This window comes from Xiphophorus maculatus, chromosome 3 (genome assembly GCF_002775205.1).
Source record: "Xiphophorus maculatus strain JP 163 A chromosome 3, X_maculatus-5.0-male, whole genome shotgun sequence".
In the NCBI taxonomy this organism is placed as follows: Eukaryota; Metazoa; Chordata; class Actinopteri; order Cyprinodontiformes; family Poeciliidae; genus Xiphophorus; species Xiphophorus maculatus.
In genome coordinates this window covers 22,387,990-22,412,696 of record NC_036445.1, presented here as the reverse complement: position 1 = coordinate 22,412,696, position 24,707 = coordinate 22,387,990, and the positions used below count along the sequence as shown (strand labels likewise).

Here is a 24,707-nt window from a genome sequence, read left to right as displayed (position 1 = left end):
TTATCAGTGTTTTTTGAATGACTTATTTATATTACCACTAGTCCTTTCCTTTTCATTGTTTTCAAAATAAGAATAAACACGATGAGGTAATTTTACTTCAGCTAATGATATATGCATTTTTCTAGTTTTTGAAATAATTTGATCTGCGGAAGTAATGGTAGTTCTTACTTGTGTCCTGATTCATGTGCAATGGTGAAGGCCAGACCCAGGCCAGTGTCCTCATTAACGGTACAACTGCGGTACTTGCTGCACATCCCACTTATGGGAGCAAAGCCTGCAAAGGAATTAAAGCAGTTAAATATTTTTAATCCACTTTGTTATTATTATCTAATGTAATCTTTAAATACAATAGCATTTGACAATAGGAATATCTTCATCTCATATTAAGTATCAGAAAATGATTCCAGTTGAGCTAAGGAGTTCCTGACTAAGCTCAACTTACAAAATCTATGATGTTGTTTGTGACGTCCCTGAGGCAAATTCTAAGAAAATCTCAGTCTATTTACAGGTACATGGTTTACAAAACTGTATAGTATAACTATATATACTATATTGTTGGTTTCACAAATCTGTTTAAGTGTTTATCTGTCTTCACAGTGAAAGAGAGACTGCATTAGCTGCTGGAATGTAATGTGATATTTTACCAAATGTAAAAACTGATACGTTTAAAGCATGGATACAATTTTTATTTTCTTGGGACTGGGACTCCGCAGGCCTATATCTTTGATCTGTCTTTACAGACAAATTAAAAAAATCCAGATCCGAACAGCCCTCATTGACAAACTGTGTTTCTTAGCTCAATTCACGAAGAAAGATGAACTCCAAAATTGTAAAAGGAAATCTTACACTAATTTCTACTGTCTATGAACTGTATGCGTAAGAAAATCAAACAAGGACATCCCTTAGCAACAATCCCTCCCATATGCTTAACTTTGCAAATCCCTATGCTACTTTTTACTCCACTTAAAATAAATAAAATCCCAACCTCTTTCTTATATCTCTCATTCTCTATTAAACTGCCTTTGTGCTCGTCTCTGTCCGCTCTCCCTCTGTCTCTGCTTTCCTGGCAGACACATATATGCCTGGCTGTGAATCAAACAGGATAATGCATATGGGGGCCCCTAACTGTTTTTGTCTCAGTGTTTCTTGGAGATATAGCCTCATGGTTTACTTAATTTATGACTTAGAGCCATTTGCCACAAAGTGCAAAACCCCAAATGTAATGTCTTCATGTATATATCTAATGTGAGTAATGATATTTAACATAACTAGGCACATTGACTGTGAGAACTACAATTTAGTCTATGTAAATGTCAGGAAAGGAGCAGATCATGTATCATATATTGCTTTTGAAATATGGTCGAAAACATTGATGTAATGGCAACACAAACAAACTTTGTTATATGATGACTACTTTTATTTGGGGCCATGTTATCTTGCACCCCTGAGAATCAGTCAGCACTAACTTTTTTTGATTGACAAAAAACAGGCACCTACACACACAATCACATATATAAGGCCTTTACAGCAAAAACCGAAGCAATAGGTAAACAGTTTGAGGAGGTGTTCGCTGCACTGAGGTCAGAATCAGGCTTAAAATATGCAACAGAAGTCCCCCTTTACTAATAATAATAATGGACAAACTCAGTCCGCAATCTTTTAATTGCCCGAGGAAATGCTTAAGAATTAAATTGTATCTCTTCTGCTTACTCTTCCAATTGAAAAGGATTTCTGGAGTTTGTTTATGCTTTCAAATCCTGCAGCTGGTTGTTCACAAAATCCTACATAATCTCCATACCACTCCTTCAATCTGCAAAGCTGAAATGCACTTCTACAAGCCAGCCGATGTGGGGCTTTGACTACCTGAGTCAGCGGTGTAGCAGAGGTTGACTTCTACTATGCTCACTGGTTTAGTCAAAGACTGCAAAGATGACCCTTAGTCCTGTCTTGAAGTTTTATAAAAAGGATTTCAACACTAAGAATACATTTTCTTTTATTTTCTGACAGCAAGGAAGACTAACAGTTCCCCCTTTCATATCATCCATTCATTTCTATATCTATTATGTCTCTCGATCAGCTGTAAGGTCCCAACTTGAAATGGGGGTCAAAACTGATCCAACAATGTTACTCCAATGACCCACCTCTGGAGGCTGTAATAAACATGTAATCACTACCAAATGCAAGGGGTAAGATGTAGCTGCAGAACAAGCTTGAATCATTGCAAAGATGCCAGCATCAGCTCTTCTGTCTCTGGGTACAGAGGAGATATCCTCCAGTTTCCATCTGATCTGAGAAAAATGTTGACCTGCTCACTGATTTCAAGACTAATTCTGTCCTCAATGTTGTGTTTTTTTGGGGGGGTTATTGTGGAACTTTGATGTGAAAGGTGTGTCTAAAGAGACAGTCCCAAGCACATTTTTGGAGGTTGTGATTAGCATAATATCTTTCATTATGTCTAGTGGAAAACCTTACTTTTATTCCTTCCAAGCCAGCAAATTGTTACCATGTGGTTTGGAAAGTACCATGCCAGGTCACATATTAAGAGGGAACAGGAGCATCCTGGCAGAACACATCAGAGCAGATTTGTAAAAGTAGGCTGGTGTGACACCATACTATGCTGTGTATGTTTGTGATTATTTTAAAAGTACAGTCAGTAGACATAGCCCTTGAATTTTTTTTTCACTTTTGCTTCACATTAAAATCTGAAACGCTAATTATTTTTATTACAATACGTTGATTTTTGATTGGATTTAGGTCAAATGTAACTTCTTCTGGCTTTGTATAAAAAGTGGCTTTCGTCCTGCCACTTTTTCATGGAGACTAGATTTGTACATGACGAATAGTTGTCCTACCTGGCAGAAGTTTGGATCTTTGCAACTCCTCGAATGTTACTATTGCCACCTTAGCTCCTTTTCTGCTTATTGCTTTCCTTATCTGGCTTCTCAGATTAGCAGAAAATGTTTAAAAAAATATTTCCAGTTGGCCCGTACCCTTTGCATTTTCAGTTTATAGATTGACCAGTGATTTAAGGCCTGCAATCTTGACTCATAACCTAACCCTGCTTTAAACTGCTATGCTACTTAAACTCAGATCTCTTTGCTTTGTTTTAGTCTTTGTGATGCTGTTAGTTCATTAATATTCTCTTACAAACTTCTGTGGCCATCAGCTGGATTTATATTTAGGATGAAACTACACACAGGTAGTGTCTAATAACTAATTAGTTGACTTCTGAAGACATTTCCTTGCACTGTTTTGTGTGGGAGTATCAGAGTGAAGAGGGCTAACACAAATGCAGGCTACACTTTTCAGGTAAAAAAATAATAATAAAAAAGTTTTTCATCCACTTTTCACAGTAATACCACTTTCTGCTCTATCACATGAAATCCCAGTAAAAATCCATGATGTCTGTGATTTTAGCATGTTCAAAGTGCTAAAAAGCTAGAGGAGCATAACTACTTTTGCAAGGCATTGTACCTTTGCCTTGTTGTACAGTGGCCTCTGTGCAGCACATTGTATGGCTGCCAGACCTCTCAATGTGGACAGCACATGTTTCCATTACACAAATAAAGGCTGTCAGAGTATTTCTTTGACTTGAGAAAAACTTGTGAGTTGAAGTACCGATGTTTGTGTTAGAGTGCATATTACGTCCTCAAAAGTTCATCACCACACTACAATCACTACTCATCAAAATTTTAAAGTAAGTGTTTGCTATTTTTCAAATTTTGAGCACTCCGGCTGCAATTAGGGCAATGAAGTCATACCAAGGGTATCGCAGGGCTCATTCTTCCAAGAGCAGATGTCGAGTCCTGTAAGAAGGATGGCATGATCGTGGTGTCGGCCTTCTCTGCCCCCAAGAGTTGACTGCCAGTGGCAAAAGCTGTTTAAAGTGTGGTCAGCATGGTGATTGATTACCAAGCCATCCTGAGAGAGAGACAGTAGATAAAAAAGTAGAACATAAGACTGTATAGTCTTCACAAAGATAAAGAATTGTTGCCTGATTTATTGCAACACTCCCTAATTCCATCAAAAATGATCTTTGGATGGATATTAAAGTTTCATCCTTCTATTTTCAAAGAAGGGTGAAAATCTATTCCATGTACTTTACTGCACGCGGGATGTAAAACACTATTCTCCAAGATGCATGCATTTCTATGCATCTTGATGTTTATTTCTACTCCTGCCCTCAAATTTCCCTCATAAAACTTACAGCAATCCAATGAAAATAATCCTAATATTTAGCCTTTTAGAATAATAGACCTGACACATGCAGTCTTTTTCTTTCCAAGGCTCCATACTACTTTTATGTGGCTCAATTTTGATGATGTGCGGACATTTTATTTGGCATGTATATCCTCACCTGCTCTTCATCCAAGAGAACGAGACCCACTATAACTATGTTTATATTGCCTCCTATAGTGCCATCTTTGAATAGACTGGAAACCTACAAGGAAGAGCACACAAAGAAGACAACATTTATTGACACACCTTGTTCGTGCTTTCTTTTACCTATAACTTGCTTTTCAGCGACACATAATGGCAGAGCCGCGGTGTTTGACAGAGGTTTAGATTTGCACATCCTACTCTGATCAAAAGAGTCCCAGTGATTCAGCATGTTTTGGCTGCCACCTGAAGGAAACAGTTTCCATGGAGCGTCTGTGTTTTCAGGTACACAACATAAAGTACGTTATTTTAAATTAGTAATCATAAAACACATTTGCCTTTTCATTCTGCTTCAGGAAAGACAGAAACCTATGTGATTACTTGAGTGATGTATTTAATTACCTTTTCAACAAATACCAAATGTTCTTCTTAACACTCTAGAGAGCTGGCAGGTAGAGTTAAGGATTTGGGTGTTTTCTGTGGATCTTCACTCTGTATTTAGGTGACTCCTCCATGGCGGGTCTACTAGACAGAACTATGTTTTGCAAATAGAGGGATTATCTTTGGATTTGTCAGTCAGTCATTAAGTAGCAAAACGAGCATGACGGACCTTGCTTGCAGATGAGCTAAGATCAGCAGAGGGACACTGAAAGCCGTTCCAATGACCTCACTCTGTATCAGTTTCATGTTTGTAGATGTGTGCTTTCTGATAGCTGTCTGTGTCTTTCAGACTTTATAAAAGACATGGATATCCAGTTACTAAACCCTAAGCCTTCACACCTCAAATCAACTGCATGTTCAGCTAAAGTTACAATCTGTGCATTGACAACACATGAAAGGACTCTTGAATAAATATACCCAAAAAAGAAAACAAACCACTGCCAGCTCACAACCTTGTATTTTAAAACTAGTCTACTGTCTTGATCATTTGGAATATGATAGCCTACCATGACTGCATTTTAAAAATGTATGACGGAATGGACCGCCATTTGAAGGTTAAATATTTCCCATATTACAGTGCTGTGATTATGTTGCTCAGTATTGATTTAATATATAATTTCTAGTTTTAAGCTACCAGAATAAAGCTTTTTTAGCTTGTCACAGAATAGCCTATCTTAAAAACAACAGCACTCATTGTCCAAAGATCTGTCATAGCTTGCATTTTTTTTGTACTTTCCCAAGCCAGTCTGGTATCAACTAATTCAAACATCCATGGCCCATAGCCTGTTAGTAGCAGCATAGAAATTTCTCTCACCATGTTAAGCACAGTAAGAACATATGTAGTGATGTTCGAATGGCCGTGGTTGTCCATCATCTTTTTGTCAACTACAACCAGCATCTCCACATTGAGCTTCTGATTGGGTTGATCCTTCATCAGCACTGCCCGCTTGTTCCTGGGGACAATCTTATACTCATCTGGAAGGATAAAAACGTCCTCCTGTGGAGGTTTAGGCATATCTGTGAAAAGTAATTACAAGACAAAAAAATATAAGTAATTAAAATTAAATAACACTCATTCCAATTTTTCATTTTGTCACAACTGAGTTAAGTTGGATAATGTTAAGTAATTTGACTTAAGAGTCCTTATTGAACATTTACTTTGGCGAACTATCAGACATAGCTGCTTACTGATCTTCATACGCAAGAGTGGGTTTTGCATGCCAGGCAATCCTCCCTAATTCCACATGCAAAACCCACACACTGACTGTTTGTGTGTGTGTGTGTGTGTGTGGTTAAATTCTGGGCCCTAGTATGACAGAAGTGAGTTGCGTCTCATGTTTATTTGGTGGTAAAAGACCCTGGTTCATGTCTGCTCATGTGGATGACATAATGAATACCGAGTAAGTAAACCTTAAGTCCTTAACACCTCAAATAAGCGTCATGTTCAGGTAAAAATTACAATTACCATGAAATGTATGAACACTTAAATCAAATCTTTAAATAATGATCCTGGAAAATGAAAGCAAAACACTTCCAGTGCAGAACCTTGTATTTTGAAACGTTTACTGTCATGATAATTTTGAATGTTACAGTCTACCACTGCTATGTTTTAAAATTTGTGAATGGAATTGACCAGTATAGAAATACAAACAACTTAAATGTGGGGGAAAAAGTTACGTATTTTGACCTAGTAATAAATTTACTTACATCATAAGTGAAAAAAAGAAATGTTAATGTGGTATTTCTACAGTACTTCATTCCAAGTCCTCTGTTTAGCATGTCGGCACAAAGCAACTATAGAAATTTTAAATATTTCTAAGCACAATGAGGAAGATGAATGTTGCTAGTTTGGAAAATAAATGAGAAATTGCCCTTACATACATTTCTTCCTTCTGCCACAGAAGTGTTGCCTCTGCCTCTCTCCGTGTCTGTAATCTCTGTGGTGACGGCTGCTTTCTAGATGCTTCAGTCGGTCTCCATGACTCGTGCCGTTAATTTTCTCACCCAGGTTTATGTGGATGTCACTTTTTTGCTTTATGGGTGGTCTGTATTGATCTCCTTTATATGCCCTGTAGGTGGGTTCTGTTGAGGAGAGGAAGCTTCTGTGTGGTTTGTGATGAGATGCATCAGTGGATCTCTTCTGCAGCTTGTGATAGCTCTGCTTCGACCAGGAGTTTCCATCTCTCCTGTAGAGGATGTGTGGCTGGTGACTGACGGGAGCGGTGAAGTTCTCCTTCTCTGCCAGGCTACGTGACACTGGTCTTAGAAAGTAGTCTGTATCCTGCGTTCGGATAAAACCTGACTAGAGACAAAACAAAAAGTCGACTCAGCTTACTCCATTACTCTTGGGCAGACTGTAACTTTTCAAAGAATCCATCAGCAGTCAATAAATATGTCTGGCTTTGGTGTTTTTTTTCATCAAAAAATAGTTAAAAATGATAACAAGGGGGGAAATTATCCTGCACACTTGGGAGGTAGAATTTTTTCTTCTAACGAACATAGCCTAAGGGCTGAACTCACTTAATAGCTCCAGTATGTTACCTCACTTCTGCTGTTGGTTGAGCTCCTCAACTTGTCTTGGTCAGCAATTAGACAGAATGTGACCTTTGGTCACTCCAAATCTGAACCCATTAAACTTCTGTGCAGCTCAATTATTAGCCTAGGCTCTTCACCCCTAACATCTGTTTTCTTGTTTTAGGTCAGTTGCTACTTATCAGCAAGACTTGCATAGTGCGAGAAACATTCACTCAATCACAACTTACACTCTTGTTTACAACTCAGCTTAGACATGCTTACTGCCTTGACTATGTTAAATGTTTTGAATTAAGTTTCAGAATACATTTCTCAAATAACTTTGCAAATCTTTGAAGGTACCAAGGTTGTTGGAGCCAAACATGCTAGTCTGAGTATTACAAAAAACAAGCTACTGTGATTTCTATGATTTACAGAAAATGGTCTGAAGAAAAGAGGATGTCCAGTTATGTGTGGATGAAAATGCTTTGTTGATGTCAAAGGGAAAAGGAGAATAAGCACCACTTGCTATAACCAAGATTTGCAGAACTCCCTCTCTGAATGCACCGCATGCAGAACCTTTAAGCAGATGGCTTACAACAGCAACAGCCTGTATCGGGTCCTCTGTCAGCTAAGAACATTAAAGCTATAATTCCCGCTGGCTCACTAAAATTGGACACTAACAGATCGGAAGAATTTTCCCTGCTGTGATAAATTTTAATTTTCGATGCAACATTTCAATGGTAGAATTTTGTCGTAAAACATAAAAGCATGCCTTGTATTCATGGCTCACTCTTGTGGTGGGGTAATGCTGTGGTGGATATATTTGGCTGTAGGCCTCTTACTATTAACTAAGCATTGCCTAAACATCATAGCCATGTTTATTCCTTCATGACCACAATGTACCAGTCTTCTAATGGCTACTTCCAGCAGTATAATGTGTTCCGTCACAAAGCTCAAGTCTTCCCAAACTGGTTTCTTGAACGTGACAATGAGATCATGGTACTTAACTGGCCTCCACACACACCAGATCTCAATCCAACTGAGAACAATTAGGATGTGGTGGCACAAGGGATTTGCATCATGGGAGTGTGGCAAAAAAAATAAAAAGCAACTATTTGGCTATCAGCACTTTTTTTTTTTATCAAGATGGCAAAAGTTTTAATTCCCTACTTCATACATCAGTGATTACAAGTTTCCTTTTTTAGGATTAGGTAATGAGGAAATGTCTGGAGTAACCTCACAACATTGAAACCTCAAAACATTGTCCTGAAACGTATGCAACGAAATTTCGTTCTGTATACACCCTGTGCATGCAAAATGACAATAAAGTCAGTCTAAGTCTAAGTCTTAATTTTAGAGGTTAAATTAAAATACTTAATCTATTGGCAAATTTAATCTTTGCCTTTTTCTGAAAACAAGAAAAAAAAATCCTCTAATGACTACCGCAGACTAAGTGACTTGGATGCACTTTTCTCTCCTCTTTCATGTTTGTCTCTTTCAATCTCTCCAAAGATGCAGCATATCTGTGCTGACAGTCAGCTGGCTTTGGAGCATTAGACTTAACGCATTTGGCAAATTCGGTCATTTCTTTGAAACACATTTAATTGACTGCAGTCCCTTTTTTTTCCCTTTTCTTTTTGCTGAGTGGAGTGTGAGGTCTTTTGTCACTACAGACAGAAAAATGGGCTGAAGCAGATAGTGAAATCACACACAAAAGTAGTGTTTGGAGAATATGCAATATGTACAAGCATGAAAGTCTGACTACAGTACAACATTTATGTGTAAATGCAAAAAAGAAAGGCAAAAACATTGTTACAGTTAGATGAATGTTTGCAAGTATAAATATAAGTTCATACTTTTTCAAATATGTAAATTTTTATGCCCTCAGAACAGACTCATGGAAAGCAGTTCCTGTTTGCAGGTGTTTGTTAGCTGCAAGAGTAGCCATAAAGTTACTGCTGTTTCCTGACAAACATAACCAGTATAACAGAAGAATACATAGAGAGAGACATTCAGAGCTGGAGACAATCTTGGACTTAAGCCTTGTAAAAAATAAAATAAATAAATAATAATACCCTTATGCATATACTTTCATTGTCTTACGTCAAAAGCCGGGAGACAGAACAGCTTTCTCAATGGCTTGATAGTTTGCACAAAAAATCTGCAAAACGTGACTTTTTGCAGACTTTTTGTCTATCTCAGGAGACTGGGTCACACTGGTCCCAGTTCTACATTGCCAGAGTCATCAGATTACACACTGTCTTCCACTAGGTGCAAATAGCTGTCATAAAATGCTGAAACACTACTTGGGAGGGCGCAAACAGCTGGGCTCTCCAGAGTCAAGACTCACACGGACAAGCAGCAACAGGAATGGGGGTGGGCAGGTGAGAAGACTATAACGGAAAGGAAGGGGGGCATTCAGTGCATTACAAGGTGCACCTGAATGTGCAGTATGTGTCTCTCTTATTTAGTTCTCCAAATTAATTGGGGATTTCCACCAGGACACGACTCTGATCCACCCGAAATCTACTTTACTTGACTAGGGAAACAATGATTGATATTCACACATGATAAAACAGGCAAAACTGTTTTTTTTTCTCTCCAGATTTGTTCATGAATGGTATGCAACACATTGGATATAGCAACATGTCAAGACCACACTATTCTCTTTTCAAAGCTCTATCAGATCAGTAGAGCATCCCTCATATAATCCTGGAAATCCCAGAGGTGGGACAAGTGTGCAGCATGAAATTATCACTGCTTCTGCTAGCCTCAGGGCAAAAATAATACACCAGCACTTTTTCAGAAGAAAGAAGAGGTTTTTGGTAGAAGTGGGAGAAAGTGACTTTGTACAAAGACATACAGAAGAATTTGAAGGGAGAATATTAATGCGAATTTGAAAAAAAAAATCCTTAAATGCAAAATTGTCTACTCAACTAATGTCTTACCAGCTCTTTAGAAAAAGAGTCTTAAAAAAATCTCCAAATGTTATTTTTCCGCATACTACTACTACTTACCACATATGACTATATAAACATAACCTTTTTTGGCAAAAAAAATAGTTGTACATTAACTATATTGATTCGAGTTTTATTCCCCAAAATATTCCAATACTAGACTGATATTGGAGTTACAATATTTCCCTGTCTTTTATCTTTGAATATGGCCAAACTCCACGCAGAGGGACTACAAGATAAAAACTAAACAAAAAAGATTAATATTGCTAAAGTGAAAATTTCTGCAAAGCACTTTGCTGACCCTGTAATACCCACCACAATAAAATCCAGTCAAGATGCAGCAACATAAAGTCGACACAAAGGAGGAACAGAAATATGACGTTTCCTTTCACATGTGTGCGACCATCCAGAGTATGAAAATATTTGGCAGGTGGATTGTGAGCTTAGTGAGACTGGCATGCTAAGTTTCTTCCACCAATGCCTTGCTTCTGAGAAAAGGGACTTTCATGGTTAATCTCTACTGTCATCAAAGCTGGAATAACCACCATCGGGGCTGCCAGAAGGAGAAAGTTGAAAAGGCGTCTTTTACTTTTCTCCCATCACTCACCCTTGTAGGGATTTATTGTTTTAAAGACCCTTAAAACCTTCATCTCTTGATCTTTTTTTTTTAAACTATGATTTCTTATGCTTTCTATTTTACATTTACCAACCAGACACATCTGCGCTCCGTAAGGGCTTTGAACCAACAATGTTTTTTTTTAGGATAAAAGACCCAACAATGGTTAACAAAAAGCAGATCAAAGTTGTAACATAGTAAATTGAGGATCACTAGGGAGACTGTTGCCAGTATTTGCTTGTTGCCAAACTTGGCCTATATAAATGCATCTATAACAAAATAGGATATTGCTAAAAAGATCATTTATTCTAGTAATTACATTTAGAAAGAAGATGCAGACAGACTGTGACAATGCTAAGGCTTTAAGGAAGCCTCAGTTGCCTTAATAATGGCGTATGACTTGTTTTGTTATAGGTCTAGTGTCCCATAAATTTCATTACTGCAAAAGTATTTGATGGGGTTTTGGTCAGGCAGGTAAGCCAGCCCAATAAGCATGATATTCTTGTTGTCATCGATTAATTCCGATATTTGAATCTTTGGCAGTTTGAATAGATCCCAAGTCCTGTTGTAAAACACAAACAGCATCTGGATATAGTTTGTCAGCAGAGGGAAACAATAAGTGGTCTAATATTTGCTGGTTGAAAGCTACTTTGACCTTGAACTTACAAAAACACGGTGAACCAACACTTGCAGATGAAATGTGGACACACCACGCTAGACCTCAAGCACCTGGACGTCTATGTTCCATGAGATCCTTATTTTGAAATGAAATAGAAAATGTACAATCATGTCAGTCCACCAAGTGTAGGGGCTGCCACAATTAGAGCAGGAGAAAGTAATGACTTTCCCAATAAAATCTTTGCATTTCCATGTCATAGCAGAGTGCGTGGCCCCTTGTCTTGTGCACAGTGTAGCAGTATAAGGCAATTTGCCTGCAATGGGTGATGGTACTTAAGTCAGTATCTGATCCAATTTCAAGACTGAAAAGACATTAGACCACCAAGCAACAGGCTGGTCCTTTTTACTCCTTAACCCAGATAAGACACCTCAGATGTTGTCTAAGGGTGAGTAGTTAAACACAAGAAATAGAACAGTTGTAACCCATGTCCATGCTACATCTTAAAACTAATTCCTCCAAATGAACAGAAATAAAGGCCTGAAGAAGCATTACTTTGTATGTAATGAATTGATGTTAGTGTCACGTTTTGACTTGAGTTGCTAGACTAAAATAACTCTTATGATTATGTTCTTATTTGTTGAGATGCACTTGGACATCAATCAGCCACAGCATTAGAAGCAAAAAAATGACAAAACAGACTTAACTAATGACTCTCTTATGGATTATTGTCAAGTCAGCAGTTTTCTCATTGCTTGTGTAGGCCGTGGCATAGTATCGCTCTAATAAATGATGAATAATGAATTAAAAATGTATTCACTGCTTAATTATTATTGATGCTGATGGATAAGACATGCATCTATGCATTAAGAGATGCTAAGATTATTTCTTTCTAACCTAAAACTAGCTAAATCGTCCTCAAAAAAAAAAACTAAAAATAAAAGTAAATAAAACTTGTGTTATAGGTACTTCTCTGGGGGAGTTTAATTTAATGTCTAGATTAATGTTAATATTTATTTTATAATCAGTTGCTTTTGGTGAGATAATGTTGTGAAAATACGTGTTTATAAAAACAAAAACATGGTTCGGAGCCTGGTATGGGACATGTGGATATTTTGGGAACCTTATCTTTATCTTTCCCCTGAAGCTTTAATATCTTGGATTGCAGACAAATAATTGTAGTTTCCAACTTGCACAGAAAAATTCCAATTCCCTTTGGATGCAATGGCCCACTTTGTCCTGACCAACATCAACCGTGAGAACCACATTTATGGGCGCTGCAGCTCTTCATGGCTAAATCTTTTATTTGGAACTCCTCTGAGGAGATACACACGTACAGATGAGCAAGTGTCCCTTGAGATGTGCCATTTGAAACCTCTAGTTTCAAAGGGCATTTCTCAGACACAGCAGTGGTTTCTACAAATCTAAACATTACCAGTATGACTCAGGCTTTTAATACAGTTAAAGACAGAAAAGTGCCAGGCTGTGGTTAAAGTGAGTTATATTATTATGTTAAAAAATGTTCCTTGTGAAAACCGAGAAAATAATGTGTATAGGATTTTTAGACTAAAAGGATCATACCTAAGTCCATAAAAGTTAAGTTTTTTTTTATTGGCATAAGAGGGCTCAAATAATACTAGAGGTCGGCACGCTGACTTACCAAATGTCATTCTTTCAGGATTATTATTTTTTGTATTATATCACATTTGTGTCAGACAAAGACCACAGTGGTCACTGTTAAAATTAGGCCATGCTTCTGCACAAACTAGCAAAATAAGTGTAAAATTCTCTTCAGCAATGCAATACCTGAATGAAATTACTTTTATTAAGCTGAGGAGGGACGCCTGACATAAACTAAATTGTCTTATCAAACCACCAGAAAAAAACAGAAACAAAACATGCAGGTGGTGCTTTACACCCTTAGATGGGATTAAACACAGTTTATGGTTTCTGAATGTACATTGCTTTTGTTCTGAAAAGTTTGCATAGACAAGTGACACTTCTATAAGGTGTTTCAGCAAATTTCCACTGATATTACCTCGCGTAAAATGCTATTTGGGGAATACTGTACCAAATAAAGTTTTCAATGTTTCCATTGAGCCGCAAGTAATCCAGTGCCTAGTATCTATTAAGCATTTCTGGGTTAAAATACCACTTTTCTTCTCTCAATTTACAAATATAACTGCAATCTCACCCTGTTTTCTGATTTACTTTTGATTAAATCTTAGTCTCTCACTTTTTCAGATGAAAACCAGAATGGGTTGCTAACTTTCTTGTTTCTTGATGTGTGGGCTTCAGCGTGTTTGTAATTATCACACCATCAAGACCAGTTAAGTTTATTTGGCTCCCAAACTTCTGATTTTTTGTAGTTCGGGGAGTGTGATTAAAGCACTCCATGACAAATGTAAATGCTGCCAAAACCTAAACTAAATCAAGATTGTCCCAGAGATGCACTTTCAGTTCAATTGACCTCTTGACAGATTAAAAACAAAACAAAACAAAACAAAAATTAAGTTCGCTTTGCAGCTGTTTGTTATCTATTCTGCCATATTGCAACTTCAAACATTGATGTATTTATGGTATTTTATTTGATATGGAAACACAAAGTATCATATAATTGTGAAGTGGATGGACAGATTTTCAGACCAGTTTACAAAAAACAAAAAGCCTGAAAGAATGGGTGGCACATATATTCAGGTGTAGCCAGTTGCTTTGTGAACACACCTAATTAGTAAATAGAGTCCAGCTGTGTGTCATTTAATCAGCCTACAACACAACTGTTCTCTGACGGTTTCACAGTTTAGCTAACAAACATGAGAACAAACAGCACAACCATCCCAACTAAATACATCACAGTGTGCGGTTGTAAGGTGAAAAAGTTAAATAAAAGTTCCTGTATAGTTCTGCTAGGTAGCACATATTCTCCCTTCTTTCTACCCAGCAGAGGCTGCAACCTGATTCTGTGCATGTTCAGACTCACCATTCCCAGGCATGTGGACAGTGCCACTGAGGAGTTGACCCTTGACCTCAGCGACCCCTGGTAAAAGCAGTGGTCGTCTTGGTGGTAAACCCTCAGGCTCTTTGTGCCGTTTCTTCCCAGGACCTGAACAGTGAAGCCAGGTGCCATCAGGCTCTCCGAAGCCTCCCTCAACTCCAAGTGGAAATCCTGGCCCAAGCCCCTGAGCTGGAAGTGGACTGCTTCAAGGCTGCGTCCAGTGTCTGGATGTTCTGCACCTGAAGTCAGGGATCGACGTCGTCTTCTACGCTTATGATGGGCGATTTCATGAGAGATGTACACACCTTGGTGGTTAACCTCATATGGGGTTACTATTTCATATTCTGGATGGAAGATAAAGGAGGACAGGAACAAACGGGGAAAGAAAATTACTTATGCGAAATTGTATAAATATTGAAGCCTTTGAATTAGAATGCAATCTAAGCAACTGCACAAGTATCCCAGTCATTTAACGACAGTGTTTACTCTTTGGACATAGAGAAGGCGTGGAAAATGTTTTTGTTTGATTATTATTCAAAAGTCCAGACTTTTAAGGAAGCCTTGAAGCTAAACAAGTAAAACACAATTTAAGAAATATGTGGCAATATAAAACTTGTTTTTTTACTCAGTGAGAGAGGCCAAATTAAGCCCAAATATCTTGGATGTTGCCATAATGCCATAACAATTCAATAGATTTATGATGTTGTAAAGGGAATCTAAGCATAAAAAACACAATAATGATCCAGTCCGCTTAAAAACAAAAATGTTCATGTTCTACTAATTTATACTATACAATCCCCTAAATTGCTATGTTGGTTAATGTTGGTGAAATTTCTTATATGTACAGCAGATTATTGCAAACCAATGCCATTTGATTAAAGTTTAAAATATTGTAATATTTTCACAGAATTGTGTGTTCAAATAAATTTTGTCTGTCTAGTTCTACATTTATTTTAGAATTGCATGGATACAAGAACTAAACTTAAAAGTCCCTGTGGCATCAATGCTGATAAATCATTCAGCTGCAGCAGCAAAACGAATCCAGTCTATGAACCTACCACCTCCATGTTTCACCATGGATGGTTAGCATGCGAGTATCGTCGTTTTGATTTCCAAACACACCACTTAACTCGCTATATACAAAAGTGTTTTTATTAACCTGAAAACAGACAGAAATGAGAGCAGTAGTTTTTCTGTAATTATGGGGCATTTGTGTGTAGATGTTTTATGAGAGAAATTAATACAATTTGGAATAAGGCTGTAACACAACAGAAGGTGGAAAAAGTGAAGCGCTCTGAATACTTTCCAGATGCATTGTAAATAGGCTGACACCATGAAACTGGGTCCATGGCATAACTAAATCAACTGAAACAACCCTAGGTCTTAACAATACTTCCAGTCTTATATGGTAGGCTCTGCCAGTATGATTGGTATATAATTTCACACAATATCCTTTTTCACATATGCATCTTTGTTTTCACACTTGGTCTGTTTAAACTCATAGGACCCAACTGCCTACCTAGCTACTAGAATATTTCTTTTTAGACAATCTTGAGTTAAAATCATTGAATATAAATTCTGACCAATTCAGTTCAATATTAATAGCTTTGATATTCAGTTTTTTCTGGGAAATGATTCAGAAACGACTGGAATGCAAAAAACACTTTTTTAATTCCTTGGCAAGAATGAAACTCTTTTCTCCGAAGTCTGTGCTGATTACAACAAAGTGAACATTGTTCTCCTCGCTGTATTTCATCTAGAATAAAAAAGTATAACATATTTTTTCCCCATTTCTTTTTTATGTTCTCCTTGACCTTACTCGTATATTTCTGCTGGCAGGGTCAAGACATAATTACAAGTAAAGGAGGCTTTTCCGAAACAGACCCCTCTGCAGAATGTGAGTTATGTTAGATTTAGTGTTTTACTGCATTTCAGGCTGCATAACTGCAGGTCATACAGGAGCATGGTAGGGGGTCACAAGCCTGTCCCCTCAAACTTTTATACACACAATACTCCTCTGGTAAGAGAAACTAATGGACAGTTCTCCGAAATGTGATGATCGCTTGTAACTCCCTTAAAAGCACAAACCTCCCACCCCCCAAAATAACAACAGTTCTATTATTAATTGTAGCAGAAAGTTGCCATTTAAATTGCCTGGTAAAAATATTCCTACTCTGTAGTTGTAATGTTGCATCTACAAAGTTCAGAGTAGTTAACAAGGGTTTTATGTGGTTGACCAATAGAAAATGAAGCATGATTTTGATTTCGGAGGTAAAAGATTTTTGGTTTTGAAATAAAAATCAATTTCTAAAGCCCACTGTTCATTTGAACAGCACAGTTTTAAGTCTAAACTGTGATACACCCTCATCATGAAGGTCATGTTGATGCAGTGAACCTTATGTCATAAAACAATGTTCCAAGTTTAGAATGTATAATACAGTGTTCACCAATCATTTAATATTTAACAAAGGAAAGAATGCTTGAACATTCAACTCTTGAAGAGTTGGAGAGATCAACAGATCTTGTAGAATAACAAGAGGAAAGAAAAGTAACATTGAAAGAATGCCACAGAAATCAGTTTGCCACCAACCATTGGGGGCAATGCAGTCATAGGACCGAAGGTACTGTTAAACTAGACCAACGCTAACATTTTTGCCTTGCATGCAAAGTGGGACAGCAAGCTAACTTGGCAAATCACCCTGACATGCCTTCACCATGTCAAGAGTTTTCTTCAGTAAGGACAGGTTAGCTGGTCAAAGTAAATGGTTGAAGAGATGATTCTAGTCACAGAGAATACTGGAAGAATAGCTGCTAGGGAACAGAGTGGAGATTCACCTTCCAGTAGGACAATAATAACAACTAGCAGCTAAAATGTAAAGGTTTTAGATCAAAGCTTTACATTTGAGCTAAACCTCCTTGAACAAATGTAGTCAAGATCCTCTTGACTACAACAGGTCTAGTCAAGACCTCTTGTACGCATTGTAGTCAAGACCTCTTGTGTGCAAGAGGTCTTGACTACAATGCTTAAAAGAACTCAGTATTGACCTCTCTTACAAAAACACAAGAAAACATGTTGAAGTTTGTGGTTAGAACATGACAAACTGTCACAACAGTTAATGTTCCAAGATGTTAAAACTTCTGCAAGATATTAGACACATTATTACAGTGTAGCATTGATGGAGTCATGGGTCATTTTCTCAGGTTAAAAGGCAATTTAATAATAGTAATCTTGAATGTATTGTGAGTTACAGTCATTTTTTGGTCATGTGCAGAGTGAGCTGCTTTAATAGTAAGTAAATATAGTCCAGACACATGTTTGGCTCTGCAGGTTGGTAGACAGTCTGTCATCACAAGCAACGCGACTGACTGGGGATTTGAACTTTGTTGTGCGGTCCATCTTGAGGCAGTCGTAAAGATCTTGCCCACAGAATGAACAGAACATCCACTCTCATTAACACATACATATATTTTAAGCACAGTGCTTTGCGTAGACTGCACCAGTTTCTAGCTACAGCTGAAGGCAACCATCGAGTCTTTAAGTATTAGCCATTGCGATTAATCTGTTTGATTGAGTAGAAATGCAGCGATTAGGGGTAAGGCATGTAGATGTAAGCAAAAATGGATCCTCTCAGTCACAGCTTTGTCCTGCATCATTAGCACAGGCGCACATACACAGCCATATGCAGACACCCCCTCTTCTAGTTAGCAGTCCCACTCCAAGTAAAAAAAAAAACAAAAAAACAGCTGCACTGACCCGTGTCTGACAATACTCAAACAAAGAGTCTGCGGGAAAAGTGCACACAGACACAGAAGGTTTGTCTGCTGACGTCTGCTGAACTGAGACAAGATCTTGCAGTTTGTTAGTGTGTTGGTTTAGTGAGTCCTGACGGTCATTAGCACTGATAAAACAGTGAGCAGTCTGACATAAAGTCAACACCGGTGTGAGCAGTGAATTTATATCCCCCATTATAATCCATCGTGTCAGTGTCAAATATGTTGTAAATGTTTGATATAGATGAACATTTGACATGCCAATGAAAGCATAATGAGGAAGTGGAGTGTCACACATCGAAGTGACAATATAATAAACAAACTATTTCTTTAAAAAAAAGTAGACTCAGCTTCGAAATCCAAACTCAAAAAGCAGACGAAAATGCTTGCTTACACTAATAATTAGATAATAGCTAATTAGCTATCAGCTGTTTAGCTAACCAGTGCATTGTAACCTTTTCTCAGATCTTTGGTACAGATTAGAAGTCTTTGGGTAGTCTATTCTATAATTTTAGTTAACATGTCTCGTTTTATTAACTTCATTCATACAGAAGGTAAATCATTTTAATCACTGAAACAATAATGCGGATAACAGAGATCAGCTGCTGCAGCAGCAGACACTGGCTATTTTCTGCCAGGTTGTGTGTCGCCTCCCTGTGGTGAAGAGAGGAAACGCGCCGCACAGGTGAGCGGTGACTCAGAGATGCAAGCAGCAGCGGAAAGACTTTCTTGGATTCGGACACTGCAGAAAAGCTCGCTATAATAAAAGTATGCTTGCACACGCACATCACAGCACGAAAACTAACATTTGGGATTTAATCAGTCAGTTAGCTTTAAACACCTGACGTACCTGTGTGGAGAGGCAAATTAAGCGACCGTAGAACCGCCGAGGCACCTTGATATCCTGCACGGTCTGCACCATTATTCAGAAGCACGCTCTGCGAAGAAAAGGGCGAGTGAGCGTGTCTCCCGGAAACCTACTGGTATGCTTTCAACAATTACATTATAATGTGGTGACTTAATAAGATCTGCAGACATGTGCGTACGCGCGCTAAAGAGATAATTAATCCAGTGCAGTAGACTTACTTTGCTCGATGTGACAAAGCAGATGAAGAACAAAATCAGCCACCGCGTCAGGGTTATATCTGCTGCATGAAAAAGGCGCAACAAAGCCATCTCTGTGGATTACCTTTTTATGTATATATTAAGAAAAAAGAAAAGAAAAAAAAAAGACTCGGGAGAGCTTCCAGCAGCTTGAGTTGAGAAGTCAAACAACGGCTGCAGCAGTTTGTTGAACAAAGCATCAACCAGTTTTAGATGTAGTCTTTCTTAAATGAACCACTTTGGTATCCATTCCTCTCCAAGCGCAGAGTCCAGATGAAAGAAGAAAGTGCATGAACTCAGGTCCTCTCCCCTGTTAAGTCATGTTTCCTTTTCTCCCAACAACAATCATTCCCCCCCAGTCTCCCTCAGCACTCACTCCCTCTGCCGCTCTCCGTGTCTCTCGCTGCCCAGTGACCCCCTGCGGACCACTTGGACTCCCAGAGAAATCATGTGATTGTCATAAATATAGGCCGTGATTCTTATTGGCAATAGCAGACTTCTATGAAAGTCGCACTGAGCCCTTTCCTCAGTGGAGTCTGCCGAGGCAGCACTGAACGTAACAGTGTGTGTTCAGAGGAGTGAGCGCAGGGGGTGGTGATAACTAGACTCCGGCTTGCAGCCAATCACGTTTGGCACCTGCGTTTGTATCGATCGCTCCCGCAACTCATTCTTAACAAACGGCAGTAACTGATGGGCAAAAATAACAATAATAAAAAAAAATGTCCCTGTATCCCATTAAATCAGTTGGGATTAAATATAATTGAATATAATTGTGTAGATGACCTTCACCTCTATGACAAAAAAAGCATTTGCCATGAGTACTTGGTGATATGCATGACCAATCACCAATAGCCTACCGTTTTACTCAGAAAAGAAGCTGTTGTTACACAAGATGTTCCTAAGATGTTTGTTTTTAACTTCCTGAGCATGTGCAGATGCATTAATTTGCTTTCTATTAGCAATTAAGTGATTTATCAATATTGCACTGAGCTAAAATCAATGACATTCATTTCCATATTTAATTGCAACTGAATATGTTAATTTATTTATTTCAGTACAGTGTATTTATCTAGCGGCAATTCACAATAAATATAATTTTAAGACATTTTACTAGATTAATAGATACAATTTATTTGCAGAAATAGGTCATCTGATCAGGTCAGTCATCCAGAGAAATTCAAATTCTCCTGCAAGTTTGGTTACAATACAGTGCAGTCAAATTTTATTTAATGCCAATTTACATACACACACAGGCCCGCACTCGCCGGGTCAGTTTGAATGGCTACCTGCTGCAACGGGACTTGAGAAGCCAGAAAAGACACACACACACAAAAATAAATAAACACAAGAAGCAGTGTGAGTTCACTTTCTATGTTAACAAAAATCTACCTTGCAGTGGTAGCTCCATGTAGTGGCAGCTAAACAAACTACATGCAGTTTGTGGCTACAGTAACTCCTTCAACTGCTTTGTCCACAATAGAGACAGAGCTACAAAGGAAATGACAAGGCCAAGTGCACCATTTGTATGATCTGATATCAGCAACACATTTCAACAAAGAAATAATGTGTAACACTTAAATGCAAAAAAGGAAAACAACTTCAGCAACACTGCACAGATTGCAACGTTTTTTGCAGGAGAAAAAAGTAGCATCTCTTGTAACAACATACATTTAGACAAAATACATGACGTTTTGTCAGTCTCCTCAGATGAGGTAACATGCTATTTGAAATGGGCTGCACATAATTATAAAGTACTGCACTACTCACATTGTGTTCAGAATATAAACTCAGGTCCTGCCCCTGCCTGAGTGAGCGAGTGAACATTTCAAACTCAGCAACTCTCACCATAAACTTTTTCATTTTGACTCCGACTGGCACAATCTCCTGCCTTTGGTGTAAAGGAGTAACTGCAGTAGCAGAAGCACTTCAAAATTCCTGTTTTTTACCACTGTAAGGCCAAGTTTACATGATCTATCGACAAAAAAAACGACAGCATGGTCCCTGCCAGGCAGACTGACATTTTGTCTTGTACACATACTGATTTTTTAAAAAAAACAACTTTTTTTTCCCACATTCAAGGTGAAAACTAAGAAAATCTGCTTGAGAACAAAACTAAAAGTAAAATGTCATTTTATAGAATTTAATTTCCATCCTTTAGCATCTGTTAAAGTGAATTTGATTATGCAGAAATAAGAGTTCAGTAGTTCTAATAGAATCCTTCTGGTGTTTGCTCATTTGCTGAGATTTCAAAAGCTTCAATTGGTTTTATTGTACAAATACAGCATATTCTATTAAAAATTAGTTATGAATAGTTTTAGAAAATATAGAATACCAGAGACACAAAAAGGGGTGCTTTGGCCAGCATAGACAAAATGACAAGACAAAAAATATAATGAGAAAATACTTACCAAAACTTTGTATGAACTAAAACTTTACATGGAAAGCTTGAGATGAAGATTGATTTTTATGTTCCAGTATCACAGTGAGTCCAAACATATGTTCACTTCAACAAAAGAATGATTTCATAAGAGGAAAATGTGCTTCTTCAAAAGATTTGAATTGGCTTAGCCAGGGTCCAGAACTAAATTCAGCAGAAAATCTGTGGTTATCAAAAGTGACAAAAAGGCTGTGGACAAGATGTGTCCTCACAATGTTTAGAAGAACTTTTGCCAGATTGAGTGGCAAGAGATGGTATGCTGCCAGACTGTTACCAACAAAGACAGAATGCAGGACTCGAATTAAAAGCTGCTTCAATAAAGTTAATGGGTTCTAGTGCAGGTGTGTCAATCTTGTTTTCATTTCGGACCACATCTAGATCACGAATGTCCTCAAAGGGCTGGTTCTGGAAGAATGTAAAGGTAAACCCAAACTTATAAAATGTTATAGCTTTCTCTGCATTCAATTTGCACTTTTTAAGACTAAAAAATAATAAATTAACAATATTAAACAAGAATTTCATTACACTTCCTATATGATTTGATTTAAGTGATGAAATATTATTTAAGGACACAACCGTCGTTATCTTGGATTTCTATTCCTGCGGGCCTCTGAAGTCTTGAGGGCCACAGAAAAGACTGGCAGGCCGTGGGTTTGACATATATTCTCTATTGTGCCCTGGTTGTTGCATGTTTTCTCTTTAAATATTCTTTGACACATGTCACATTATAGTTTCTGATCAATCAGAAACTTTAATACTTCTGATTGTAGTTGAGTGTTTTCCCCACTCAACTATTTAAGACTAGCAGCAGCTGTGACTGACATGCTGGAATTGTTCTTCTTCTGAACTCATCATACAAACTACTTCTTTGTCCAACCCTTTTTTTAAGAATGGCTGTAAACAGCGTAATGGAAATGTGAGGTTATGATGACGTGCTGAAGTCGCGAAAAGAGTAGGAGCTTCTTAAAGAGACAGAAGCCAATCTTAAGTTGTCAAATTGCAAAGTCAAATTTCTTTTAAGTCATGTTTCATATACACAACATTTTTAATAACAACTGAAGGTAACATAGTTTATTGATTGTGCTATAAAATATCACTACGTGCCTGGAAAACACAATAGCATTGCAATTGAATTAATGTGTTACTTTTGTTCCACTAGATCATTTGGAAACAATTCTTTTCAATGCTTACAAGGAAATATCTGAACTTGAACTTGGTAATCTGGAACTTGTAACCCAAAGTTGATGTGAAAGTTACACCCTGAAGCAGGTAATTAGTAATTTGCAAGGGTTTAAAGCCTAAAATGTAACATTTGACCCCGTTTAATCTTCTCGTCATCCTCCTCGTCTCAGCTGTATTCCACAGCTGCACTGATAGGCAGCATGCCAACGTCTCCTAACTCCCCACAATCATTCATAGAAGTGCTCAGAGTGTGGGAGCCAAAGGGCCGTGGAATGATTCTTGAGCATTTTACTCTCTATAAAAGAAAACCAGATGAGAATCTTTGCTGTGCGGCAGCAGAAATAAATGTGGATTAGGTTTTGTTGATGAGTTCCTTTTAGCTGTAAATCTGAATATGTGCATCAAGGTGAAAAGAATCTGGTTCTGCTATAAACACAAGTCAGCAGAGCTTAACTCCATTATGACTCTGTAGCTGATAGACAACTTATGAAATGGACTTTTGTCATTGAATATGGACCAAAATTTTATTATGTTGTTTCATTTATGAGGACTTTAACATTTTCTCCCCATTTTATTTTGTGTCCATCAAATCTAATCCTTAATGCTGGAGAGGATTTAGATTTTATCCCATTAATCATTGGAAAAAAAGGTTGGGTAAACTCTGATAGCATAGCATATATTTTTAAATAAAAATACAATAAATAAAGTAAATAGCAATCAAGTGTGTTCCGAAGCAACCTGTTTGTTAAAAAAACAGCTTATGTGTGATTATGTGTGAATGTCCTGAACAAATGCAGATGACAGAGGAGTTGAGCAGGTGTGGGAGAATTTGAATGAAAATACAACAAAAACTACAAAATATACATGTAGGAAACCAGCAAGGAAGTACGAGGTAGAACGAGGAAGGAACGGAAGTAAACAAAAGGATCTTGTGAGTAGTGACTCAAGATGAGAAGCTTAAATACTGAAGAGGTTGAATGCTGAACAAAAGAGCTAGGCTGATGAGCCAGATTGCAGGTGCAAGTGGAGGGAGCAGGAGGCAGCCTGATGATAGGGAGAGAGAAAGTGGCACAGGGGACAAGACAAAGTACACCGGGGATCAGGAAATAGTTCTAAAACTAAAGAATAACCAGACTTAAGAAACTTAGTAAAACTAAAGTAACAAAGAATAACTATAAGAAATAAAAATAACCAGAAACACTAAGAGGAAATGAACCAAAGGAAAACAGGAACAAGACAGCTCTAACCAAAATAACACCGAAATAAACAAAACCCAAAACAAAGTCAAACAATATGACAAAGACAAACAACTATTTCATGTTTGTAAAGAGATTATTTATTACAAACACAAGCAACTACCAATAGAATATTTAATTCCACTGAACCTTAAATATTTATATAAAAAAAAAAACAAGTAGTCAACCACAAGTTGACTTTGACACTCAACCTAGTGATTGTAAAATATATGACCAATTATAACACAGCACAATGAAGAATTTATATAGAAGGCAGATGAAGGATATGATGGAGATATCAAAGCCAAACAGCTAGCCTTTTTATGACTAAAGCTCTTCTAAAATAAGTGAAATGATAAGTAAGTATGAAAGCATTGACATTCTCAGAATGATATGTTCTAAGCCTGTAAAACTGATACGTATGAAAAAAAAACAAAAAACATTGCCTAAGTTTGCCAA

At 37.6% G+C, this 24,707-nt stretch overlaps 1 protein-coding gene across 1 annotated transcript in view; it reads right to left on the bottom strand.

Moving 5' to 3' along the window:
- Positions 1-19,928, bottom strand: part of LOC102231365 (A disintegrin and metalloproteinase with thrombospondin motifs 16) — a 48,287-nt gene extending 28,359 nt beyond the window's left edge. The window contains exons 1-8 of the mRNA XM_014473504.2: positions 19,377-19,928; positions 19,141-19,228; positions 14,505-14,863; positions 6,703-7,123; positions 5,636-5,838; positions 4,358-4,441; positions 3,762-3,921; positions 169-274 (exon numbers count right to left, since the gene is read on the bottom strand). Of these exons, the coding sequence (XP_014328990.1) occupies positions 169-274; positions 3,762-3,921; positions 4,358-4,441; positions 5,636-5,838; positions 6,703-7,123; positions 14,505-14,863; positions 19,141-19,228; positions 19,377-19,466 (1,511 nt within the window). The 5' untranslated portion in view covers positions 19,467-19,928. The remainder of the gene's footprint in view (positions 1-168; positions 275-3,761; positions 3,922-4,357; positions 4,442-5,635; positions 5,839-6,702; positions 7,124-14,504; positions 14,864-19,140; positions 19,229-19,376) is intronic.
- Between the last annotated feature and the right edge of the window lie 4,779 nt (positions 19,929-24,707).